Genomic DNA, 24,189 nt, shown 5'->3' on the forward strand with positions numbered 1-24,189 from the left:
TTCCAGGAAGAAGCCAAGATTTGGGAAGGGATCCCACAGCTCCGGGGCTCCATCCTGCTGATGGGCCCCAAATTCCCCTCTTCCTGGGTCCTTGGAGAGGAAAAGCCGGGAGGGGGCAAATGAGTTACTGCAGCTCCCGGGCCCTGCCGGGATCCCTCCGCCACTCGCACCCACTGACTCGCTGAACCTGACGAGGGAACGGAACAGGCGCCCATTTCGCGGGAGCTTCGGAAAGGCCGCACCTGGGGCCAGCGCCACAGCCTGCAGGGGCCTGGGGGAGTGGAGGCAGTGATGACGGTGCCACCAACTCAGGCCTTGGGGCTCTGCACCCTGCACCACCCCAGGCTCAGGCAGGCGTTAATGCACGGACTGAACAGGGAGGGGTCACCCCGCTGTGTCCAGGAGCTGAGGGGTCCCGCGCTGCAGCAGCCACATCACGTCCCCCGAAGGCAAGAAATGCAACATACTGAGCCACACTGGGCCCTCCGAAGCCTCCACCCTGATGTGTGGGGGTACAGGGCGAGACACTCCAAACCTGCAATATTGGGGCAGGGCCAGAGCACGGGTCGAGACTCTGTGGGAACCACAGAAAATCAATCTGCAAACATTCACAGGGTTCCTGTTGGGACCGGGCTGGGCGTCCAGGCAGAGGCATCCCAGAGGGAGCATTCTCAGGACCAGGCGGTCCACACACCACAGCTCTGGCTACCCCAGCACCAGTTTCACAGCTAGAGGTCTGCGCCAGGGCTGAGGGGGTGAGAGAGGACAGGGGATGAGGCAAGACGCCTCCCACCCCACCCTGCTGTAAGCCCAGGCAGAGGCCCAGGAGAATGAGGGTGTACGGCCCTAGTAGCTGTGCCTCCTCCTCCAGGAAGGCCCCAAGGCCTGACCCTCTGTCTCACACGGGGAAGCGTCAGCATGTCCGGTTCCTGGGGCTGTTTCCGGGGGGCTGGCAGGGTGGTGTTTGGGGATTTCCATGCCTCAGGAGCATATTCCGGCCAGCCCTGCGGCCACTTCCTCAGGCAGAGGGGAAGGCCAGTGTGAGGCAGTGGGGGCAGCAAAGCGATGTCTCTCCGTGTGGGGGCGCAGGTGCCTAAGTACAGACCCCCCCTTGCCCACCGCTCAAAACCCCAAGACTCCAACCAGGGTCCATCCCCAGGTGATTCTGGAGGCAACTGCAAGATGGCACTTTCTCCCCAGATCCCAGAGGCAGGAAGGACACAGTTTCAGAGGCCCCCATCCCGAGGCCCCCACTCCCCGGAAAGATGCTGATGTCCACAAAGAGACCCGTGGCTCTGAAGCAGCATCGGGGACACCGGCCCCCAATCTCCCCCACCAAATCCTGTCGACAGCCAGCCTGGGCCACCCAAATGCACATCAGACTAGACCCTCTCTCCATTCACAACCATCCAGGGCTCCCTGCCGCACCTGCAATGAACACAGCGCCTCCCACCCCGCCCCACCGGCCTGTCCCACCACTGGGTGTCCATATGGGCTGTTCCCTCTGCCTGGCTAACTCTTCCCTTCATCCTCCCACAGCCCCTTCCTCTCACCCTCAGGACACCCACTCTGCAGAGACCTTCCCTGGGGGCCCCGCTTTGGGGCAGCCTGGCCCTCTCTGGGTGTGCTGTGAAGCCCCGCCCACGCTCCAGATGGTGACGTGCAGGCCGCCCCCCAGACCCTACGTCTCCCCTATCTGTCCCACCCACTGCCATGTCATCAGCGAGGGCGACCCGCTCATCCAGGTCAGCCTGGCATGTTTCTGCTTTGAGCACTCAAAGCCCCGGGTCCCAGGAACTGCCCTTCAGTCCTAGGCAAACCACAGTGGCTGGTCACCCTGGTGCCGGACCCTGCATACAGCGAGCGCCTAATACATGCTTAAATGAAAGCGGTCGAGGCTCACAAGGTGGGTGGGATCCAGTGAGAGCCGGGATCCCGCACCACGCCCCTCCAGAGCCTGTTTTCCTTGTGGATTGACTGGAGACACGGAGGCTTGAGATCCCCACCCACACACAGGCCCAGCTCCCACCCTGGTCCTGAGAGGAAGGCCCACCCCGCCCCTAGACCCAGGCTCCAGGCGCCGGACGGACAAGGGGACAAGGGGCTTGGGCTCCCGAAGCAGGTCACACAGGCAAGGGCAGTTGATTTCGGGGGTCCTCAGGCTCGCCTGACCTGGCCTCTGTGGCCCCTTCCCTCCTTTGCTGCACCATCTGCCTCTTTTGCTGCCCCCAGCCTCCCTCGCCCCACGCACTGTCTTCAACAGACCCTCAATCTCCTCACTCCACGAGCGCTGGCAGGAAGGCGGGATCCTACCTGAACCTCCAAACTGCGTCCCGGCCAGGGAGGCGGGCCGGCCCTTCCCGTTGGTGACAGGCAGCGGGAACATCTGCAGGGAGCGGAGGAGAGAGGTGAGTGGGGCGGGCAGCAAATCAAACCCTACAGTCCTGGGCTCGAACCCAGGCAGCGAGCAGAGCTGGGGACGTCCAGGGACCTGAGACTGGGCTCCATCTAGGTCCGGCCCGTCCCGCTGTGCCCTCAAGCGACACTGCACCCCGGACACCCACGCCCAGAATGAGAAGACTCCGGACGATGACCCCGCTGCGCCGCCAGGCACAGAGTCCCCGCCACTGAGAACTCGCTGTTCCCCCTGCGTTCGCTCTGGGGGGAGGGGTATCCTATTTAGGCAAAGGATGCAACTTATTGGCTCTTGACAGTCATACAATGTTGTCTTTACCTTTCAGCTCTGAAAAGTGACAGGTCTACACTCAACAGGGGGACACGTGGAGAGTCCCCTGATGCCTGAGCCCTGGCTGACTCCACGTTTCAGGTGTATGCACTGGCCCTGCATGGCAGGCCCTGGAGCAGGGGTGGCGCCCACTGTCCCCCTACCAGGGCTGGGTATGGGTTTGCTTGCCAAAGGGGAAGCCGAGGCTCAGACAGGCAGCAGGTCGAGAAAGACATGGAATGGCGCCCGGGGCCCGGCAGGAAGCTGGAGGGGCTGGGGGGAGGCTGTACCCCACCGCTGATCCAGCTCCTGGGTGCCAGGAGTGTGGGACTGCCACCCCTCTCCAGCCCGGCTCACCCGTACCCAGGGCACTAAATCCCTAAAGATTAACTGGCTCAGCAGCATTAACCGGAAAAGCCAACAGCAACAAACCCTTTTGCCACAGAAAAAACACAAGCCTCCGCCCTGCCCCAAGGGGCTGCGCTTTAAAGCTCCCACTGGGGTTCAAGTGATGAAAGTGGCTGGAATCAGGGCCAGGCGGTTTTTGAGGAGCGGCCAAGATCCCCAACACCTTCCCCAGGCAGCCAGGAGGCGAAGGCACGGCGCCTGTGGCCACGATCCACCGCTCCAAAGGGGACGCAGGAGGCGGGGTTCTGTCCCCCACTCCCTGGCCCTACAGAAGGGGAAACGGAGGCCGCATTCTCACCTGGCCCTGGAGAGGAAGAACAGCCTTGTGGGTAGGAGTGGTGCCCGGGCTGCAGGCAGTGTTCGCCCAGGACCGCACCCCCTCCCGCAGGCTCGGATGTGCCCAGCCTCCCCAGGACCCTGGTTTCCAAGGGCCACCCTCCCATGTGGGAAACAGAGGCCTGCTGTGGGGGACGGGCAGGCCTGGGCGAGCCCACGTAAGGAGCTGCAGCCAACTGCATTTTCACCTGCTTCGTCCCCTACGACACCAGGGCTGCACCAACGTGGCATGGGCCACGGGGTACCGGGCCGTGTCCTCTGGGCTCCGCTGACCTGGTGAGCAGCCCAAAACAGCCCCTGCACGCCTTGGAGCCTCGGTTTCCTCTTCTGAGAAATGGACTCAGGGCTCTGGCTGCGTGGGACGTGGTAAAACCCAAACTCCCATGGGAGTCCTGCACGCGGCAGGGTCTGGGGAGCTGGTTTCCAACAGCCTTGGTCCCAGGGACTCGCTCCCCATTCATCCCTGAAGCCCCTGACTCAGGCCCAGGGACTGCCTGGGACCCAGGCAGGGCACGTCAGCCCAGGCCAGTGCCGGCAGGTCCTTCATTCCCGACAAAGCCAGCCTGCGCTGGGGAAGGACGAAGGCGCGCTGGGAACAGCCCGGGTTAATGTTCTCCCGCAAGAACGAGAGACTTGAGTCCCCTGTTCTCTCGTTTTATGCGAATCTGGTCCAGGGAAGGGCTTCCCTCAGGACTGAGTTTCTGGGATGGGGGCAGAGGGCAGGTATGCAGGAACAGAGCAGGGCTGCGGGCAGTCACAGGGGCCGCCTCTGCCTCCCTGTCCCAGCCAGGCAGGTGAAACTCCAGCTCTGGGTAAAGCCAGAGGGGGGACGCCCAGAGAGGACGGGCACCTTGCTGCTCCCAGCCTGTTCCCTCATCTGGGAACACGACTGCTGGCTCCGACCTGGGACCGGCAGATGTGCTGAGTGGCTGGAGGTGAGGAGCCAGGTCCTGGGGCTGAACCTGTGCCCCCTCCCCCAAAACACCGCCGTTCTGTTCCAGCCCAGCGGTCTGTGACTTGTCAGTTTAACAAAAAACAACCCAACTGCACCTCGGGTTACTCAGCCAGGAAGGCAAAAATAAAACGCGGCTTAAAAATACCAGCACGGCCCTTCCGCAGCCTTGGCCCCTCCGGCCTCCGGGCTGTTTTTTTCCACAGGGTGGCCGCTGTTGTTTCAGTTTGGGGACTTTTGTTTTTGACAGACCTCAGGGGCCTGCGCCTCACAAGGGGGAGGGTTAAATTCAGACTGAAAGTGCCCTCCCCCAACCTGTTTCAACCCCAAACGCTGCGACTGGGCACGGGGTAGCGGGAGCAGGATGTAAGGACCTCTGTAGACAGGCCAGAAGAAACAAACCAAGGTCCCTGAGCTTCTCCAGGAACCCACAACACGTGGCCCCACTGCGCCGACAGGTACACCGAGGCCCCAGGACTTCAACGCACCTGGCACCCCAGGGCGCTCCAGCATTCCAGCCTCACTGCACCTGCCTGAGCCCTGTGACTTCTGAGGACCAGCACCCTCTGAGCCTCCATCCACCCAGCTGGAAAATGGGCCTTTCAGGGACAGACCCAACAACCTGAGACTCGGAGGGAGCCGCCCCGCCCTCCCCACCAGGCCTGCCTGCTCCGAGGTGATAACTGTGACAGGCACAATGGTGGCCCTGCTGTCTGCTAAGTGGCCCATGAATTCCCACTCAATCCTAAACCCCTCCTCCTGGCCCAGGCTCGGCTCCTGGCATCTTAACTTCAGCACCCACACGTGACTAATTAAACACACAGTTGGTTTCATGCCCGTGTCCTCTGCCCACTAGAACAGTCTTGTGTGGGGCAGGTGGTGCCCACCCTGTTCATGGAGAGTTGTCTGCTCAGTACTGGGCACACCCTCCTTTTTTTCCTTGAGAAGGGGTCTTTATCGCCCAGGAGGAAGAGCAGTGGCACCATCATAGCTCACTGCAGCCTCCACCTCCAGGGCTCAAGTGATCCTCCTTGCCTCAGCCTCCCGAGTAGCTGGGACCACAGGCATATACCACCTCTCCTGGCTAATTTTTTGAATTTTGTTTTTGCTTTGTTTTGTTTCTCTGAGAAATGGGGTCTCACTATGTTGCCTGGGCTGGACTTGGAACTCCTGGCCTCAAGCGATCCTCCCGCCTCAGCCTCCCAAAGTGCTGGAATGACAGGTGGGAATCACTGTGCCCAGCCCCCTCCCAATTATTGAAACAAGGTCTCCAGGGTCTCACTGTCATCCAGGCTGGAGCGCAGTGACCTTTCACTTAACTTTTAATTTTTATATCTACAATGGAGGAAGCGACCCTGATCAGGTCCATTTTACAGATCGGAAGATCAACGCCGGAGTTGGCTTACCCAGCCAAGCTGGGGGCCCAGGACCACGCCCCTGAGGCCTCAGTTTCCCCCTTTGTACAGCAGTGGACTGTAGCATGCTGCGTCCGGGTGAGACCCCCATGGTGCACCCACTGCGGTGCAGGGACAGCCTCCTGCCAGAGCAACGCACACCCCCAGCCCCACCGGCGCCTCCCATCCAAACAGCTGAGGCTCCATCGCTGACGTATTCAGCAAACACTCTCCCTTGAAAACCTTCCCGTGAACTGTGGGGCAAAGGGGTGTCGGGGGCTGGGCGGGGGTCCTGGCTCACCATGCTGAAGTCCAGGAGGTCACTGAGCTCCTTGTCTGTGCCCACAGGCGCCATCCTCTGCGGCTGGTTCATTCTCCTGGGGCCAGGGCGGGCACGTCAGGCCTGGAAACCCTGCATGGTGGACGTGGGGACAGATGGACAGGGAGAAACGGAGGAGAAAAGAGGTGTGAGTGGCCAAAACACAGAGTGGGGAAGCCGCCTGAAAAACCCTCCACTGCCCTGGGGTCTGAGTTCCAGCGGAGCCCTGGGAGCAGGGGCAGGGAAGATGGAATTCCAGAGTCTGGGTCCCTGTGCAGCCCTCCCCAGAGGCCACCGGGAGGCTGAAAAATGGGGGGGAGGGTGTGCAAATATAAACTCCCTAACTCCCCCAGAGACCACCAGGGTATCAAGTTGCCAAGTTTAAACTGCACACAGGGCAGCAGAACCTCTCCTCTCCCCACCTCTCTCATTCCCAACCACCCCCGGGTTTCCTCTGAGGCCCCCCTACTCCCCTGGGAAGAGGAGGAACAGACCCGCCCTACCCCACTCCGAGGGAAATTTGGTGATCCCCCCCACAGATGTCACAGCCCGTTGAAGACCAGGTCGCCCCCAAATTCGACATGAAGGAAATCCACAAATCAGAAAACCACGAAACTCTTTTATAAGCTTCACAACTTAAAGTGGGGGGGGGGGCGCACTCCATGCAGGGACCAGTAAAGCTTCCCTCCACCCTCAATCTCCCTCCCCTTAAAAAACCCTAACAGTATTCAGAAAAGAAAAAATAATCCTAGGTTGCTTTACTGTCACGATGTATCCGGGAATTATTTTTAAGCAAAACTTTGACAACATCCCTCGCCCGCCCTCCCTCCCTGAGCGGGGAGAGGGTCCCAAGACCAGGGTGCCCCCGCTATTCTAGAATGGCGGATGGGGGATCCACCTGCCAGGACCCATTCCACCCCCAGAAAAAGGTACAGAGAAAAATCTCCGTCCCAAAGAAATGCACTCCAGGCCCCTCCACTCTCGACTTTCCCCAGGGGTCCCCAGGTGGGGACGGGGGCAGGCCGGGAGATACCTCCGAGGCTGGGGGTGGGGAGGGGCCTCCGAGGTCGAGGGAGACCCAACTTAAGCAGCAGAGAAATCCCCTCTTTGTCTGCCAACTGGAGGCCGGGTGTGAAGCGGGCGCCCCAGCGCAGCCCCTCCCCCGCTCAGTTTTTTTCTTTCTTGGAGGGCGTGTGAAACTGACTTTTTTTGAGGACTACGAAACCGCACTTTTTCGTGGGGTAGTTGAAACCGATTTTAAGACAGAGTTAGTTGGGGGGGTGGCGAGCTGAAATGGGCATTCTAGGGGAGCTGGAAGACTTCTGGGGCGTCCCAAGGACTTTGAGACTTGGAGAATGTTTGAAGCCACTTTGCGCGGCGCCGAAGGGGGGAGCCCTGAAACGCCTTTTTCCCCGGGGGGAGGAAGGCCCGGGAAGCCGGACCCCTCCCCCCCGCAGCCGGTGCAGGCGGCGCGACCCGGGAGCCTTTGAAGCTCGCAGCGCGGCCGCCGCCTCGCCCCGCATTAACGCGGAGCAGATGTTCCCCGCGCGCCCCCCCCCCACCCAGGCCCGCCCGGCCCCGACCAGCGCTTGCAGCGCGCGGCACCTTCCCCGCGCAGACAAAAGGACGCCCCTCCCGCGCGCTCCCCCCTCCAAACTCCGGCGCCCGGGCCGGGCCCCCCTCTACCCGAAAAAGGGGGCGCCCCGGGGTCCCCGTGCGCCCGGGTTGGGGGGTCGGTCCTCGCGCCCAAGTTGCACAGCCCGTCCGGCACCCCCCGCACCCCCGCCCGGGGCTGCGCAAAGTTTCCCGAAGTGCCCGGCCCGACGGGGGCGGCGCGGGCCTGGCGAGCTCCGGGCCCCTCCACGTCGCCGCCCCCCCGGCGCCGCGCGAAGTTGGAGAACAATGACTCCCGGGTCGCGGGGCGCCCCCCGAGGCTGCCCCCGCTCCGACTTCCTCCGCGACCCCCAAAAACGCGCGCGAGGCGGGCCGGGGTCCCCTGGGCACAAAGCGCGGGGGTCCCAGGCGCGCCCCGCGCCCCCCGCCCCCCGCTGGGCTCACCTGCTGGGCGAGGCCGGGCACGCGGCGCGTGGGGGGCGGTGGCATGAAGCGGGGCCCCCCCCGGACAAAGGGGCGTCGCGGCCGGGCCCCCGAGGGTCGCGCGTGGGCGGCGGCGGCGGCGCGCGTGGCCCGGGCCCCTCCCACCCCCGCGTGGCCCGTCCCGCGGGGCCCGTGCGCGCGGCCGGCCGGGGCGCCCCTGGGGCAGCGGCGTGCGCGGTGCCCGCGGTGCCCGCCGCCGCGTCGGCTCCGGCCCGCTACGCCCGCAGCCGCCGCCGCTGCCTCATCTTCCTGCGGCGGGAGACATGTTCCGCCCCCCGCCCCACGCTGCGCCGCCCCGCCCCGCCCCGCGCAGGCCCCGCCTCCGCCCCGCCCCCGCGTGCCCCGCCCGGCGGCCCACGCGGATCCCTCCGCCATCTCCGGGTGGCTCGGGCCCGAACGCCGCAGCTCGGCCTCCCGAGCACCCTCGTAAGGACCCCGAATCCCCGCGAGATCCAGAGCCTGGGAGTGGGAACGCGCAGAGGGGGCGGTCGGGCCACGACGCAGGTAGAAAACGCGAACTATCCCCCTCCGCGGAAGCACACACGAGCTGTGCGCTTAGTCCAAGACGCAAGCGAGTAAGGCCAGTGAGATTGAAAGATAAGACAGAACAGTCTGGCCAATCGAAAGGCGTGAATGTCTGATGGGCGGGGATGCTAGCCATTCGTGGTGAGTCCCCGCCTCGTTTCTTTTCGGCCCCGCCCCGCGGCAGAGGCGGGACTCTGCGAGCGAGAGGCCGCGAGAAGCGGCGGGGGTGGGTCCTGGAGTTTTGTTCTCAGGTTGGCGTGGCCGCCCGCGCGGCCCCTTCTGCTTGGTTGTATTTGCGTTGATCGGGCCGACCCTGCGTGCCGAGTGGTGCGAGCGGGTACCCCGGCCCCGAGGGGGCCAAGTCGGACCCATTTTCCTGGCGGGAAAACCGAGGCTCGCTCCAGCTCTGGGTCAGAGATCCCCACGGGGAGCCTCAGTGGTGCCTTTGCCGACCTAAGTCGCCGTCTTGGCATCTGTGAATTTGGACCTGACTTTGGACAGAACTCAGGCCAGATCTGGCTTCCTGATTCTTCGTAGTCCGTGTCTACATCTTAGCAAAAAGTGACCCCGCCTAGGGCAGGGCGCGGTGGCTCCTGCCTGTGATCCCAGCGCTTTGGGAGGCCGAGGCGGGAAGATCGCTTAGAGGCCAGGAGTTCGAGAATAGCCTGAACAACATAGTGAAACCCCTCCCCACACCCGTCTCCAAAAAATTTTTGAATAATTTAAAATAATAATTTAAAACGTTGACCGGACGCGGTGGCCTACGCTTGTATTCCCAGTACTTTGGGAGGCCAAGGCGGGCAGATCACCTGAGGTCAGGAGTTCAAGACCACTCCGGCCAACACGGTGAAACCCCGTCTCTACTAAAAATACAAAAATTAGCCGGGCATGGTGGCGGGTGCCTGTAATCCCAGCTACTCGGGAGGCTGAGGCAGGAGAATCGCTTGAACCTGGAAGGTGGGGGTTGCAATGAGCGAGATGGCGCCATTGTACTCCAGCCTGGGCAATAAGAACAAAACTCCGTCCCTAAAAAATAAATAAGTAAAATAAAACAAAAATACAAAAATTAGCTGGGCGTGATGGCATACACCTATAATCTCAGCTACTTGGGAGGCTGAGGCAGGAGGCGGAGGTTGCAGTGAGTGAAGATCGTAGCACTGCACTCGAGGGTGGGCGACAGAACGAGCCTCTGTCTCCAAAAATAAACAACTAAACAAATAAATGAAAATAACACAATTGGCCGGGCGCGGTGGCTCAAGCCTGTAATCCCAGCACTTTGGGAGGCCGAGACCGGCGGATCACGAGGTCAGGAGATCGAGACCATCCTGGCTAACGCGGTGAAACCCCGTCTCTACTAAAAACTACAAAAAAAAACTAGCTGGGCGAGGTGGCGGCGCCTGTAGTCCCAGCTACCAGGGAGGCTGAGGCAGGAGAATGGCGTAAACCCGGGAGGCGGCGCTTGCAGTGAGCCGAGATCCGGCCACTTCACTCCAGCCTGGGCGACAGAGCGAGAGTCCGCCTCAAAAAGAAAAAAAGAAAAAGAAAAAAGAGGCCGGGCGCGGTGGCTCAAGCCTGTAATCCCAGCACTTTGGGAGGCCGAGACGGGCGGATCACGAGGTCAGGAGATCGAGACCATCCTGGCTAACACGGTGAAACCCCGTCTCTACTAAAAAAAATACAAAAAACTAGCCGGGCGAGGTGGCAGGCGCCTGTAGTCCCAGCTACTCAGGAGGCTGAGGCAGGAGAATGGCGTGAACCCGGGAGGCGGAGCTTGCAGTGAGCTGAGATCCGGCCACTGCACCCCAGCCTGGGCGACAGAGCGAGACTCCGTCTCAAAAAAAAAAAAATAAAGAAAGAAAGAAAAGAAAAAAGAAAATAACACAATCTCCGGACTCCCTGGGGCCCCAAAGGGAAATACTCCACTTCCAACCTGGGAAGATGTCACTACCTCGCTGGCCCGCTTGGCTCCAGCCATCCCACCCTCTGGATGGTCCAGAACCTGCTAAGCTCATCCCCACCCTGGGCCTCTACATTTGCTGTGGCCTCTACCTGGGAGGCTATTCCCACCCCTGTCTGGAGCCCCTAAGTCATCACAGTTCAATGCCGCTCCTAGGCCAGGCCAGCAGGGAGGCAGGGCCACAGGGGCCCCCCACCAAAGCCACAAGCCCCTCCTGCTATACACCTGGGCTGTCCACAGTCTGACCCTCTGTGCTCAGAGAGTTCCCCACATGCTGCAGGTCTGGGACATGCTGCAGGTCTGGGGAGAGGGCTGTGGGTCACGGGATCTGTGCTGCAATCCCTCATCCCTCTCCACCTCACTCTGACCTCAGGCAAGTTCATGCTACTCTCCGGGCCTCGGTTTCCCCATCTGGACAGTGGAAGGGGGGGCGTTTGGCACAGAGTAGGTGCTCACAGCTGATGCCTGCATTCCTCAGCCACCCCACTGAGAGACCTCTCCAGAGTGAGGGTCTCCAAGCAGCTCCAATCCCACTCCAGTCTCTTCAGCCCTCGGCCCTCCCTTGTGGCCCAGCCCTGATCCCATGGGTCTGAGGGTGTCTGTGGCTGGGTCTGGCTCTCCCCATTCCAGTGTAGGGGGTTCTTGAAGGCTGGGCTGGAGCCTCACACAATGTGGGCCACTCCCCACTCACATTCCGGGTCCAAGCCATAGTGTGGGAGCCAGAGTCCCCCCAAGGAGCCCTTTAGTTTCACCCATGGAAGGGAAGCAACCAATTTTATTATTATTATTATTACTACTATTATTATTATTATTTTGAGAAAGTCTCGCTCTGTCGCTCAGGCTGGAGTGCAGTGGTAAGATCACAGCTCACTGCAGCCTTGACCTCCTGGACTCAAACGATCCTCCCGCCTCAGTTTCCCAAGTAGCTGGGACCACAGGCACTTACCACCACACCCAGCTAATTTTTTTTTTTTTTTTTTTTTTTTTTTTGAGACGGCGTCTCACTCTGCCACCCAGGCTGGAGTGCAGTGGCCGGATCTCAGCTCACTGCAAGCTCCGCCTCCTGGGTTTATACCATTCTCCTGCCTCAGCCTCCCGAGTAGCTGTGACTACAGGCGCCCGCCTCGTCGCCCGGCTAGTTTTTTGTATTTTTTTTAAGTAGAGACGGGGTTTCACCGTGTTAGCCAGGATGGTCTCGATCTCCTGACCTCGTGATCCGCCCGTCTCGGCCTCCCAAAGTGCTGGGATTACAGGCTTGAGCCACCGCGCCCGGCCCCAATTTTGTATTTTTTATAGAGACGGGGTTCTCCCTATAGTTGCCCAGGCTAGTCTTGAACTCGTAGGTACAAGTGATCCTCCCGCCTCGGCCTCCCAGAGTTCTGGGATTACAGGCTTCTGCCACCGCGCCGGGCAGGACTATTCAATTATTGGGCTCTGACAGTGTACAGGGCCTTGCACTGGGCATTGTAGCACTGCGGATGGTGACGGACCCAGTCCCTGCTGTCCTGGGCAGGATGACCCATCAGGGACACCTTGTCTAGTCCTGAATGTGGCTCTTTCCTGTGAGGTCCTCCCGCCTGTGGGGTTCCACCTATTGTACAGATGAGGAAACTGAGACTCAGAGATCTCCTCCCTGGGCCCCAGGACACCCTGGGGCTCACGCCTGCCAGGAGGCTCTGCCGGCAACCACAAGCCACCATTGTTTTCCCCGAGGAGGTCCGTCCCGGGGCTGAGTCACTGGGTGGAGCAGCCAGTGGGGGCCCCCACTCGGCCACCACCTCTGCCCAGCCCCGAGGCCTGGGTGCTCCCGCCAAGGCCCTGGCACGGGGACAGGCAGCGAGCCATCCTCCTGACTGTGGCCTTTGTTCTGCTCTGGGGCCGGGCAGGAGGAGAAGCGGGGCCTCTCCACCTGCCGCCTGTTCCCTCCACACCTACTGTGTGCGCCCTCACCAACATGAACCACGTATGTGAGAAAACCTGAGGCCAAGGACAAGTTCCCACTAGGGAACGGGAGACCCAGGAGCGGGGCAGGTGGGAGGCGATGGTGAGGCTTCCGGAGACAGACACAGTAGGTGTGCAGGCCACAGCCGTCCGCAGAAAGAGTGGGCTTGGATTAGGACTTCGGGGCCACCCTCCAGATTTCTGTTTCCATTTGTCCCTAAAGTGGGGAGACCTTTGACTTCTCCCAGGGTGTGAACAAACTCCCCCCACATCCAGCGCCCTCCAGCAGGGCGGAGAAGGGAGTGGCGGCCCAGCTCTTATCACTGGTGTCAGGCCCCGGCACAAACCTCACTCCCCCAGCACAGACCTCGCTCCCCCAGCACAGACCTCGCTCCCCCAGCACAGACCTCGCTCCCCCAGCATAGATCTCGCTCCCCCAGCACAGACCTCGCTCCCCCAGCATAGATCTCGCTCCCCCAGCATAGATCTCGCTCCCCCAGCACAGACCTCGCTGCAGCATCCACGGAGCGCCAGCAGCTGGGGTGATCGGTGTTGCCTTCTGAGGTGGGGTCTTCCTACTCCCGCTCAGACCCCCAGCAAGGGGCTTGATCCCAACATGACTAGCTCAGGACCACCCCATAGAGCCCTGGACTGGGACTTGGCCAGGGTAGGGCCCATTCCCTTATTCTCCCTGACTTCATTTTTAATTTATTTTTAATTTTTTAATTTTTTTTTAGACGGAGTCTCGCTCTGTCTCCAGGCTGGAGTGCAGTGGTATGATCTCAGCTCACTGCAACCTCTGCTTCCTGGGTTCATGCCATTCTCCTGCCTCAGCCTCCTGAGTAGCTGGGATTATAGGTGCCCACCGCCACGTCTGGCTAATTTTTGTATTTTTTTTGTGGAGACGGGGTTTCACTATGTTGCCCAGACTGGTCTTGAACTCCTGGCCTCAAGCGATCCTCCTGCCTTGGCCTACCCGAAATGCTGGGTTTACCAGCATGAGCCACTACGCCCGGCCCCATTCTTCCTGCCTTCCAGGAGGAGGCGTCTCCAGGCTTGCTGGTTGGACCCAGGCAGGGAAGCCTCCTGAGATTCGGGGTGGTGGGGGCTTATGACCGTTCTCCCCAGTGGAGGAAGGAGACACTGGTGTGAAATGGGGCAGTGGGGACACACTCCAGTTCCTGGGGTCTGATCACAAGGGATCCTGACTCCTCGGGCACTTCCAGCTACAAGGACACCAAGCAGGGGAAGAGGCTTGTTGGCAATCAGACCCCTGCCCCTCCACCTGGACTTGTCCCTGGGAGCCAGGGGGCCAGGAGAGCTGGGCAGGAGGCTCTGAGGGTGACGGGGACGCAGCCTCACACCTCCTGCTGTAGAGCATTCAGGGGAAGGAGGACCATCAACCACAGGGAGTGGGTCCCCTGGGGCAGTGACCCTTGGGCTATGACCTCAAGATGCATGCGGGGGGAGAGGCAGAGAGCGGATAGCATGCCAGGCAGGGGAAGCTGAGGGGCAAAGGTGCGAAGGTGGGAAGGGGTGTGGGGTGTTCAAGGAAATGGGCCTGTGAGGCCAGAGCCCAGAGAAGAGAAGCCAAGGTCAGAGAGAGGGGCAGGGCCTCCTATGCCACAGGGAGGAATTGGGTCTTCATGGTAAGAGGACTAGGGAGCCATGGTGGGAGTTTGAGCAGGAGAGGGGTGTGATCACAGGTACCATGAGCTGGGTGGATCTGGGGTACATTTGGGGGATAACTGAGGGCTCTCCCTGGGGCCGGGTGTGAGGGGTCAGCAGCCTGCCTGCTGGGTGTGGGGTTAGGGACCTGGGCGTGTGAATGGCGGTACCGTTCTCTGAGTGGGGCCAGCGTGGGTCAAGGGAGAGGTGTGAAGGGGGAACAGGTGGCTCATGTCACAGGGCGGTGTCCAGGCCCCATGAGATGAGCCGGGTCATGGCCAGGAGGGGCTGCGTGGGAGGAGGCACCAGTGAAGAAATCACAGTCCCCAGTCGGGGGGAGCCCAGCTCTGGATGCAGGCTGGCCCCACGGAGCCCTCCTTGTGTCTGAGTCCCCCACGCAGCCCCTCTGCACCTGCCAGATGCCTGTCCACCCCCAGGGCCAGGGCCAACTGCCGAGGACGGGCCCACTCCCTCCTGGCCAGGTGCCCACAGCTCCTGACTCAGGGGCCCCGGGGGGCCTGTCCCGCCACATTCCGGGGCGGCCTGTGCAAACACGGGGCGCCTCCCCATCAACCCCCACGGGGCATTGTTTGGCCCAGTTATCCCTAGGCGGAGGCGGGGCAGGGTACAGGGAGCCCAGCCGGATTCTCAGTTCCCACCACCCATGCACCTGCCCACAGGCAGCCCAGCTGACCTGCACCTGCCTCGACGGGGTGGCGGCGCCTCCGTGGGGCACCCTGGGCATCATGGGGCATCTCCCTTTTTCCTGGGGGTCTTCAGCTCCCCTGAACTTTGCTCAAGGGACAGAGGACGTCATCCCGTTGTTCAGATGGGGAAACCGAGGCAGGACTCAAGTGGCCTCACATCTGAAGTTGAGCCAGGCTCCCACCCCCGGTCCACCTGCCCCTCCCCCCCTTACCCCACCTCATCCTGCCAGGCTCCTTCACCTGCACCTGGTGCCTTCCAGAAACGGGGGAGGCCATTCCAGGCTGTCAGCCCTGCGGCACAAAGGCCGGGAGGTCAGAAGCCATCCAGGGATGCCCTGCCACACTAAGGAGGTTGGGTTTGATTCGCGGGTTTGGAGGAGCCAAGGGGGCCACATGGTCTCACTGGGGGTGGGGAAGGGCATCTGGGAGACCGAGGTGGAGGCTGGCCATGTGGCTGTGGGGTGGGATGCTTAGGGCAACAGGAGGGGTGGAAAGAGATGCCTGTTAGGCAGACGGGAAACTGGGTGGGGGGGCACCCCTGGGGAAAGTCGACAAGGATCCTAGGAGAGCGGGGAGCACAGGTGGCCCCAAACGCAAAGGGTGAGAAGTAGACTCCAGGAGGAGACTCGAGGATTGGCGGCTGCAGGGATGGCTGCCTGGAGCTGAGCCTACAGAGCTGGAACAGGGAGGAAGGGTAACGGCAGAGGGAACAGCAGAGGCAAACGCTACGAGACGGAGAAATGCAAGTTGTTCCCTGGGTTTGTACTGAGGGCCTAGGGGCGGGGGCAGGTGGCACTGATGGATGTGCCACCCACCCCCATCCGAGCCACCCTTTCTGGAGCCAGGACCCCACCCTCGCCTCCTCCCTGCACTCCCCAGACATTGTATGTCTTGCTGCTGCCCAGAGCCTGAAAGTCCGGCTCACCTCCCAATTTCCGCAGCTCCCTGGCCTGCCCCTCCTGGCTGCCTCTCCAAGCGCCTGTCGGTTTCTGGGCCTGTTTCCTGGCTGTGTCCTCTCCTGGAACAACTTTCCTTTCTTCGTACCTGGCTGTCTTCTCTTCCTCATCCTTCCACCCTCAGCTTGGGGGCCACCTCCTCTGGGGAGCCTCCTTTGCTTTGTTTTTTGTTTGGTTTTCTGAGAGTTTCGCTCTTGTTGCCCAGGCTGGAGTGCAATGGCGCCATCTTTGCTGACTGCAATCTCCGCCCCCTGGGTTAAAGGGATTCTCCTGCCTTAGCCTGGAATGACACGTACCCGCCACCATGCCCAGCTAATTTTTTGTGTTTTTAGTAGAGACGGGGTTTCACCATGTTGGCCAGGTTGGTCTTGAACTACTGACCTCAGGTGATCCACCTGCCTCGGCCTCCCAAAGTGCTGGGATTCCAGGCGTGAGCCCCCGCGCCCGGACTTGGTTGGGAGTTTTCTAACAGCTGGGGGTGGCTGCGTGTGAGACAGGAGAGGGTGAGCAGGAGGTGCTGGGATCAGAAGAGGCTCAGCAAAGGTCGGCCTCATACCCAGCCCCCTTGCCCTCTTCAGGCACAGAAAAGACACAAAGTCCGGAACCATATACAAAGAGAAAATTCTTTGGCCGGGCGCGGTGGCTCACACCTGTAATCCCAGCACTTTGGGAGGCCGAGGTGGATCACAAGGTCAGAAGATCGAGACCATCTTGGCTAACACGGTGAAACCCCATCTCTACTAAAAATACAAAAAATTAGCCAGGTGTGGTGGCAGGCACCTGTAGTCCCAGCTACTCGGGAGGCTGAGGCAGGAGAATGGTGTGAACCTGGGAGGCGGAGCTTGCAGTGAGCTGAGATCATGCCACTGCACTCCAGCCTGGGTGACAGAGTGAGACTCTATCTCAAAAAAAAAAAAAAAAAAAAAGGAGAAAATTCTTCAAATTTGACTACACAGGCCAGACACAGCAGCTCATGTCTGTATTCCCAGCACTTTGGGAGGCCCAGGCAGCAGGATCACTTGAGGCCAGGAGGTTGAGGCCAAACTTGGCAACATAGCAAGACCCCCATCTCTACAAAAAAATACAAAAATTAGGCCGGGCATGGTGGCATGTGCCTGTAGTCCCAGCTACTCTGGAGGCTAAGGCAGGAGGATCACCTCAGTCTGGGGAGGTTGAGGCTGCAATGAGCCATTGTTGTGCCACTACACTCCAGCCTGGGCAACAGAATGAGGCTCAGTCTCAAAAATAAAAATAAAAAAATGTTTTTTAGGCTGGGCACAGTGGCTCAGGCCTGTCATCCTAGCACTTTGGGAGGCCAAGGTGGGCAGATCACTTGAGATCAGGAGTTCCAGACCAGCCTGGCCAACATGATGGAACCCCCCTCTGTACTAAAAATACAAAAATTAGCAGAGCACAGAGGCAGGTGCCTGTAATCTGAGCTATGTGGAGGCTGAGGCAGGAGAATTGCTTGAACCTGGGAGGAGGAGGTTGCAGTGAGCCGAGATCACGCCACCGCATCCAGCCTGGGAGACAAGAGTGAGACTCTGACTAAAAAAAAAAAAAAAAAAGTTTTTGACTACATAAAAATCACTTCTGCGTGGTCACAGACTCACAATAAAGTTAGATGAGATGAGAAAGCTAGGGAGAAACTGCAACATCATAACAGACAAAGGGTTTGGGTTCTTCATATACAAAGAGTTCCAACAAATCAATAAGGAAAAAACTAAAAAACAAAAACCATGCTAAGAAATGAACGATTAATTCATACAGGAAAAAATTCAAATGGCCACTGGATACACAGAGGGAAAAAAAAAACCTAAAATCACTCATGGTGAAAGAAACACAAACGGGCCGGGTGCAGTGACTCACGCCTGTAATTCTCGCAGTTTGGGAGGCTGAGGCGGGCGGATTGCCTGAGCTCAGGAGTTTGTGACCAGCCTGGGAAATATGGTGAAACCCCATCCCCACTAAAATACAAAAAATTAGCCACACACGACGGCATGTGCCTGTAGTCCCAGCTACTCAGGAGGCTGAGGCAGGAGAATTGCTTAAACCCAGGAGGCGGAAGTTGCAGTGAGCCGAGATCTCGCCGGTGCACTCCAGCCTGGGCGACAGAGACTCCGTCTCCAAAAAACAAAACAAAACAAAACGAAAGAAAGAAAGAAATACAAATGCATATGCAAAAGAGAAGCCTCATTTTTGTCTTTACATCTGTCAAACAGTAAAAGAGGGGAAAGTTGACATGGAGGATCATAAGAGGTTGCTTGCTGCAATAAAAAGCCTCCAGTAGGCTGGACGCAGTGGGTCATGTCTGTAATCCCAGCATTTTGGGAGGCCGAGGCACGTGGATCACCTGAGGTCGAGTTCAAGACAGCCTGACCAACATGGTGAAACCCCGTCTCTACTAAAAATACAAAAATTAACCAGGTGTGGTGGTGCGTGCCTGTAATCCCAGCTACTTGGGAGGCTGAGGCAGGAAAATTGTTTGAACCCGGGAGGTGGAGGATACAGTGAGCTGAGATTGCACCACTGCACTCCAGCCTGGACAATGGAGCAAGACGCCACCTCAGAAAAAAAAAAAAAAAAAAGCCTCTAGCTAGGCGCAGTGGCTCATGCCTGTAGTCCCAGCACTTTACAAGGCTGAGGCAGGAGAAAGGCTTGAACCCAGGAGTTTAAGTCCAGTGTGGGTGACAGAGAGAGACAGACAGACTCTGTCTCTACAAAAATAAAATAAAAAAAATAAAAAGCCAGGCGCAGTGGCTCATGCCTGTCATCCTAGCACTCTGGGAGGCCGAGGTGGGTGGATCATGAGGTCAGGAGATCGAGACCACAGTGAAACCCTGTCTCTACTAAAAATACAAAAAATTAGCCAGGCACCGTGGCAGGCACCTGTAGTCCCAGCAACTCGGGAGGCTGAGGCAGGAGAATGGCGTGAACCCCGGAGATGGGCTTGCAGTGAGCCGAGATGGTGCCACTACACTCCAGCCTGGGCAACAGAGCAAGACTCTGTCTCAAAAAAAAAAAAAAAAAAAGGAAACAGAAAAAAATTAGCTGCGCCTGGCGATTCATGCCTGTGGTCCCAGCTACTCAGGAGGTTGAGGTGGGAGGATCACTTGAGCTCAGGAGGTCGAGGCTACAGTGAGCTATGATTGCACCACCACCCTCCAGTCTGGGCAACACAGCGAGACCCTGTCTCAAAAAAGAAAAAAAAAAGTCTCTATGTCCCCGACCCTTTTTTTTTTTTTTTTTTTTTTTTTTTTTGAGACAGAGTCTGGTTCCATTGCCCAGGCTGGGGTTCTGTGGTGTGATCTTGGCTCACTGCAACCTCTGACTCCCAGGTTCAAGCGATTCTCCTGACTCAGCCTCCCAAGTAGCTGGGGCTACAGGCGCCCACCACCACGCCTGGCTAATTTTTGTATTTTCAGTAGAGACAGGGTTTCGCCATGTTGGCCAGGCTGGTCTTAAACTCCTGACCTCAAGTGATCCGCCTGTCTCAGCCTCCCAAAGTGCTGGGATTACAGACATAAGCCACGCCACCCGGCCTCTATATCCCTTTAATCACCCCTCAAATCCAGTGTTAAAAATCTAATAAAATCTAATAACCATGATGGCACCACCACTGCTCACCCATGCCAAGACAGTGTTTTAAAAACAAGACAAAACGTGATGGCATGAGCAGGGCATTAGAACGTGGTTTGTGGCACAGAACACCTGATTTGAAAACCACCCAAGTGTCCAACAACAAGGGCTGTATGAGAAGATTCCGTCCCGGTCGCACCAGGAACCCGGTTGTTGACCATCCAGCAAGTCGGGTTCCCGTGCCTACTTGGAGCCAAGAGATTCCTGAGGCCGCCCCTCTGGGGGAATGAAACACAAGTTGAAGACCCACCATGCCACTTTCGGGTGAAGCTTTTGTAAAGGAAAAAAGCATATTGAAAAAATGCAGGAGGAAATGCCCCAAGGGCTTGGTGGTTACTCTGGGGGTGGGGAGACTTTCAGTTCTTACTTTATCTTTTTGAGAGGCAGGATTAGCTTGAGAGTTTATATTGGATATTATCTTCTCTTTCCTTTGGTTGAAAATGTTTGTTTTGGGGGCCAGGAGTGGTGGTTCATGCCTGTAATCCCAGCCCTTTGGAAGGTCAAAGTGGGAGGATCGCTTGAGTTCAGGAGTTCAAGACCAGCCTGGCAACATAGCAAGACCCCATCTCTACCATAAATTAATAAATAAAATTAGCCAGGCATGGTGGTGTGCAACTGTAGTCCCAGCTACTAGGGAGGCTGCAGTGGGAGGATCCCTTGAGTCCAAGAGTTGGAGGCTGCAGTGAGCTATGATTGCACCGCTGCACTCCAGCCTGGGGGATAGACCGAGACCTTGTCTCCTAAAAAAAAAAATCATTTTGACAATATGTATAAGGCCACATGCGTGAAGCTCAGTTGGAACGTCACTTGCAACATCATAAGAGGCAAAGGATTTGGGTTCTTCATATACAAAGAGTTCCAACAAATCAATAAGGAAAAAACTTAAAAAGAAGACCATGCAAAGAAATGAATGATTAATTCATTCAAGAAGAAATGCAAATGGCCCCTGGATCCAAGGCCACAGACTATTTGCAAGGTGAGGCTTAGAGGTGAGCTGCTGTCCTGGAGACATTGATTAAAGACTGCCAGGGGCCAGACATGGTGGCTCATGCCTGTAATCCCAGCACTTTGGGAGGCCAAAGTGGGTAGATCTCTTGAGGCCAGGAGTTTGAAATCAGCCTGGCCAACATGGCGAACCCCCTCTCTACTAAAAATACAAAAATTAGCCAGGCGTGGTGGTGTGGGCACCTGTACTCTCAGCTACTCAGGAAGCTGAGGCGGGAGAATCATTTGACAGGAGGTGGAGGCTGCAGTGAGCCGAGATTGTACCACTGCACTCCAGCCTGGACGACAGAGTGAGACTCCGTCTCAAAAAAAAAAAAAAAAAAAAAAAGACTGTCAGCATCTACTTCATCTTCATGCTCTAAGACGATGGTTTCTCTCTTTGTGTGTATTTTATGTTTTTTTAATTTTAATTTTTTTTTTAAAGAGATGGGGTCTCAGCTGGGCACAGTGGCTCACGCCTGTAATCGCAGCATTTGGGAGGCCGAGGCAGGTGGATCATGGGGTCAAGAGATCAAGACCATCTTGGCCAACATGGTGAAACACCGTCTCTACTAAAAATACAAAAAATTCGTCGGACGTGGTGGCGGGCGCCTGTAGTCCCAGCTACTCGGGAGGCTGAGGCTGGAGAATAGCTTGAAACCGGAAGGCGGAGGTTGCAGTGAGCCGAGATTGCACCACTGCACTCCAGCCTGGGCGACAGAGTGAGACTCTGTCTCAAAAAAAAAAAAAAAAAAAAAAGAGAGATGGGGTCTTGCTCTGTTACCCAGGCTGGAGTGTAGTGGCACAATCATGACTCACTGTAGCTATGATCAAACCATCCTCCATCCTCAGCCTCCCAAGTAGCTGGGACTACAGGCATGCACCACCACACCCGGATAATTTTTCTTTTTTTTTTGTTGTTGTAGAGATGGGATCTTGCTATGTTGCCCAGGCTGGTCTCCAACCCGTGGACTCAAGCCATCCTCTCGTCTTGGCCTTCCAAGTGTTGGGATTATAGGCATGAGCCATCATGCCTGGCTCCATTCCCTTCCCTGCCGCCTTTTATTTTTTCAAGACAGAGTTTTGCTCTTGTTGCCCAGGCTGGAGTGCAGTGGTGCGATCTCGTCTCACTGCAACCTCCGCCTCCCGGGTTCAGTCGATTCTTCTGCCTCAGCCTCCTGAGTAGCTGGGATTACAGGCATGCGCCACCATGCCCAGATAATTTTGTATTTTTAGTAGAGATGGGGTTTCTCCATGTTGGTCAGGCTGGTCTCGAACTCCTGACCTCAGGTGATCAGCCCTGCCTTGGCCTCTGAAAGTGCTGGGATTACAGGTGTGAGCCACTGTGCCTGGCCCCAGCCCCTTTTTAAAATTAAAAGAACGTTTGGTTTTTCACCTCACCATAGATGCTGCATGACTGAAATTGCAGAACCACGGAATGGGCGTGGGTGGGCTTTCACCGGGGCACCCCCTTGTCCTGCAGGATCTGCACCGCCTGGGCGTTTCCCTGGGGGTGGGGAGGCCTCTTGCTGTCCCAGGGTCCCCTGGGGGAAACCCTTGGTGTCCTGGGGAGGCCCCACCAGGTTGATCCTGAGCAGGAGCTCAGAACAAGGAGCACTGCTGAGCGAGTCCGCTGTGGCTGTAGTCACACAACAGTGCGAGCTCTTATCTGTCAAAGGAGGTTAACAGCAGCACCCGCCAGGGTGAGTTCAATCTGTCCATCAGACGCAACAGACCCAGGCCCCGGAGGCTTTTAGGGTCCCATGAAAGTGTCTGTCTTCCTTCCTCCCTCCCTCTCTCCCTCCCTTCTTCCTTTCCTCCCTTTCTTTTCAATTTCTTATTTCTCTTCTTCTTTCTTATCTCTCTCTTTTTCTTGAGGGAGGGAGGGAGGGGGGCGGTGAGAGTGCTTTCTTTCGAGGTCTTTCTTCGGAGGTCGATTGCTTTCGGAGGGAGTTGCGGGGGGAGGGCTCTTCGGAGAGTCATCTATTCTTTTTTCCTTCTCCTTTGTCTTTCTATTTCTTTTTCTTTCTTTCTTTCCCTTCTTTTTCCCTTCCCTCCCTTCCCTCCCTTCCCTGCCCTCCCTCCCCTCCCTCCTTCTCTCTCTTTCTTTCTTCCTTTCTTCCTTTGTTACAGAGTCTTGCTCTGTCACCCAGGCTGCAGTGCAATGGCACAATCTTGGCTCACTGCAACCTCTGCCTCCCAGGTTCAAGCAATTCTTCTGCCTGAGCCTCCCAAGTAGCTGGAATTACAGGTTCCCACTACCATGCCTGGCTAATTTTTGTATTTTTACTGGAGATGGGATTTCATCATGTTGGTCAGGCTGGTCTCAAACCCCTGACCTCAGGTGATCCACCTGTCTCGGCCTCTCAAAGTGCTGGGATTAGAGGCATGAGCCACCATACCTGGCAGAAAATGTTTTAATTTCTTTTAAAATCAGGGCCTGGCACGGTGTGGTTCACACCTGTAATCCTAACACTTTGGGAGACCGAGGCAGGAAGATCACTTGAGCTCAGGAGTTCGAGACCACCCTGGGCAATACAGCGAGACCCCGTCTCAAAAACAAACAAAAAAACAAGCCGGGCGTGGTGGCAGGCGCCTGTATTCCAGCTACTGGAGAGGCTCAGAGAGGAGGATGGCTTGAGCCCAGGAGGTTGAAGCTGCAGTAAGCCAAACTTGCACCACTGCACTGCAGGATGGGAGACAGAGTGAGACCCTGTCTCGGGAAGAAAAAAAAATTACATCAGAAGAAAATTGATGAATAATAATTGTTTTCCAATGAACAGTAATAATAATGAATTAAGGCCGGGCACAGTGGCTCACACCTGTAATCCCAACACTTTGGGGACCGAGGCAGGCAGATCATGAGGTCAGGAATTCAAGACCAGCCTGGCCAACATGGTGAAACCCCGTCTCTACTAAAAATACAAAAATCAGCTGGGTGTGGTGGTGGGCACCTGTAATCCCAGCTACTAGAGAGGTTGAGGCAGAAGAAACCCTTGAACCTGGGAGGGGGGGCTTGCAGTGGGCCGAGATGGAGCCCCTGCACTCCAGCCTGGGCGACAGAGCGAGACTCTGTCTCAAATAATAATAATAATACATTAATAATAATAATTCTAACCTCAAGCATATATATGTTTTTTTCAATAGAGGAAAGGACTCAGGATGGCAAAAGTGCCTTGGCCCCAGAAAGCCCTACACAGCAGTCCTGCCCAGGAAGGAGCAGGTGCTTTCTGGCTGAGACCTCAGCAGAGGCTGGGCCTCTGGGTCTCCCAGCAGGTGGCAGGGGTGTGAGAAGGGGAGGCCCCTTCCCAGAAGCCAGGGACGGCCCCAAGGACTGCCCGGAGGAACCAGGTCATGTGACCCCCCCCCCCCCCCCAGCCACCCCCTGAAGCTTGGTCTCAGCTACCCCCTGAAGCTTGGTCTCAGGTTTTCTATTTGCCTTAGACTCTTGTTGGTTCCCCCAGTTCCTGCTCCATCAGGCCTGGCCTCCTTAACACCCTGGCTGTCTGGGTGGGGGCGTGGCCCCCTCCTAACCTCAGCTACCCACAGGGCAGGGCAGAATGCCAGTCCCCAGCTGGTCC

General features: G+C 57.7%; 2 protein-coding genes across 11 annotated transcripts in view; one reads left to right on the forward strand and one right to left on the reverse strand.

The window, feature by feature from the left end:
- TCF3 (transcription factor 3) overlaps positions 1 to 8,534 on the reverse strand; it is a 46,837-nt gene extending 38,303 nt beyond the window's left edge. For 3 of the 10 annotated variants that reach the window (XM_030935026.1, XM_030935027.1, XM_030935025.1), the window contains exons 1-3: positions 8,193 to 8,534; positions 6,117 to 6,227; positions 2,314 to 2,386 (exon numbers count right to left, since the gene is read on the reverse strand). In XM_030935026.1, coding sequence (XP_030790886.1) covers positions 2,314 to 2,386; positions 6,117 to 6,188 — 145 coding nt within the window. In that variant the 5' untranslated portion in view covers positions 6,189 to 6,227; positions 8,193 to 8,534. Of the gene's footprint in view, positions 1 to 2,313; positions 2,387 to 6,116; positions 7,679 to 8,192 lie in introns of those variants that run through there. The other 7 variants (XR_004058623.1, XR_004058622.1, XR_004058624.1 and 4 more) reach the window with 4 other exon arrangements.
- Positions 1 to 24,189, forward strand: part of MIER2 (MIER family member 2) — a 993,207-nt gene that overhangs the window by 765,738 nt on the left and 203,280 nt on the right. The gene's annotated exons all lie outside the window — the stretch shown is intronic.

This window comes from Rhinopithecus roxellana, chromosome 8, assembly GCF_007565055.1.
Source record: "Rhinopithecus roxellana isolate Shanxi Qingling chromosome 8, ASM756505v1, whole genome shotgun sequence".
NCBI lineage: Eukaryota > Metazoa > Chordata > Mammalia > Primates > Cercopithecidae > Rhinopithecus > Rhinopithecus roxellana.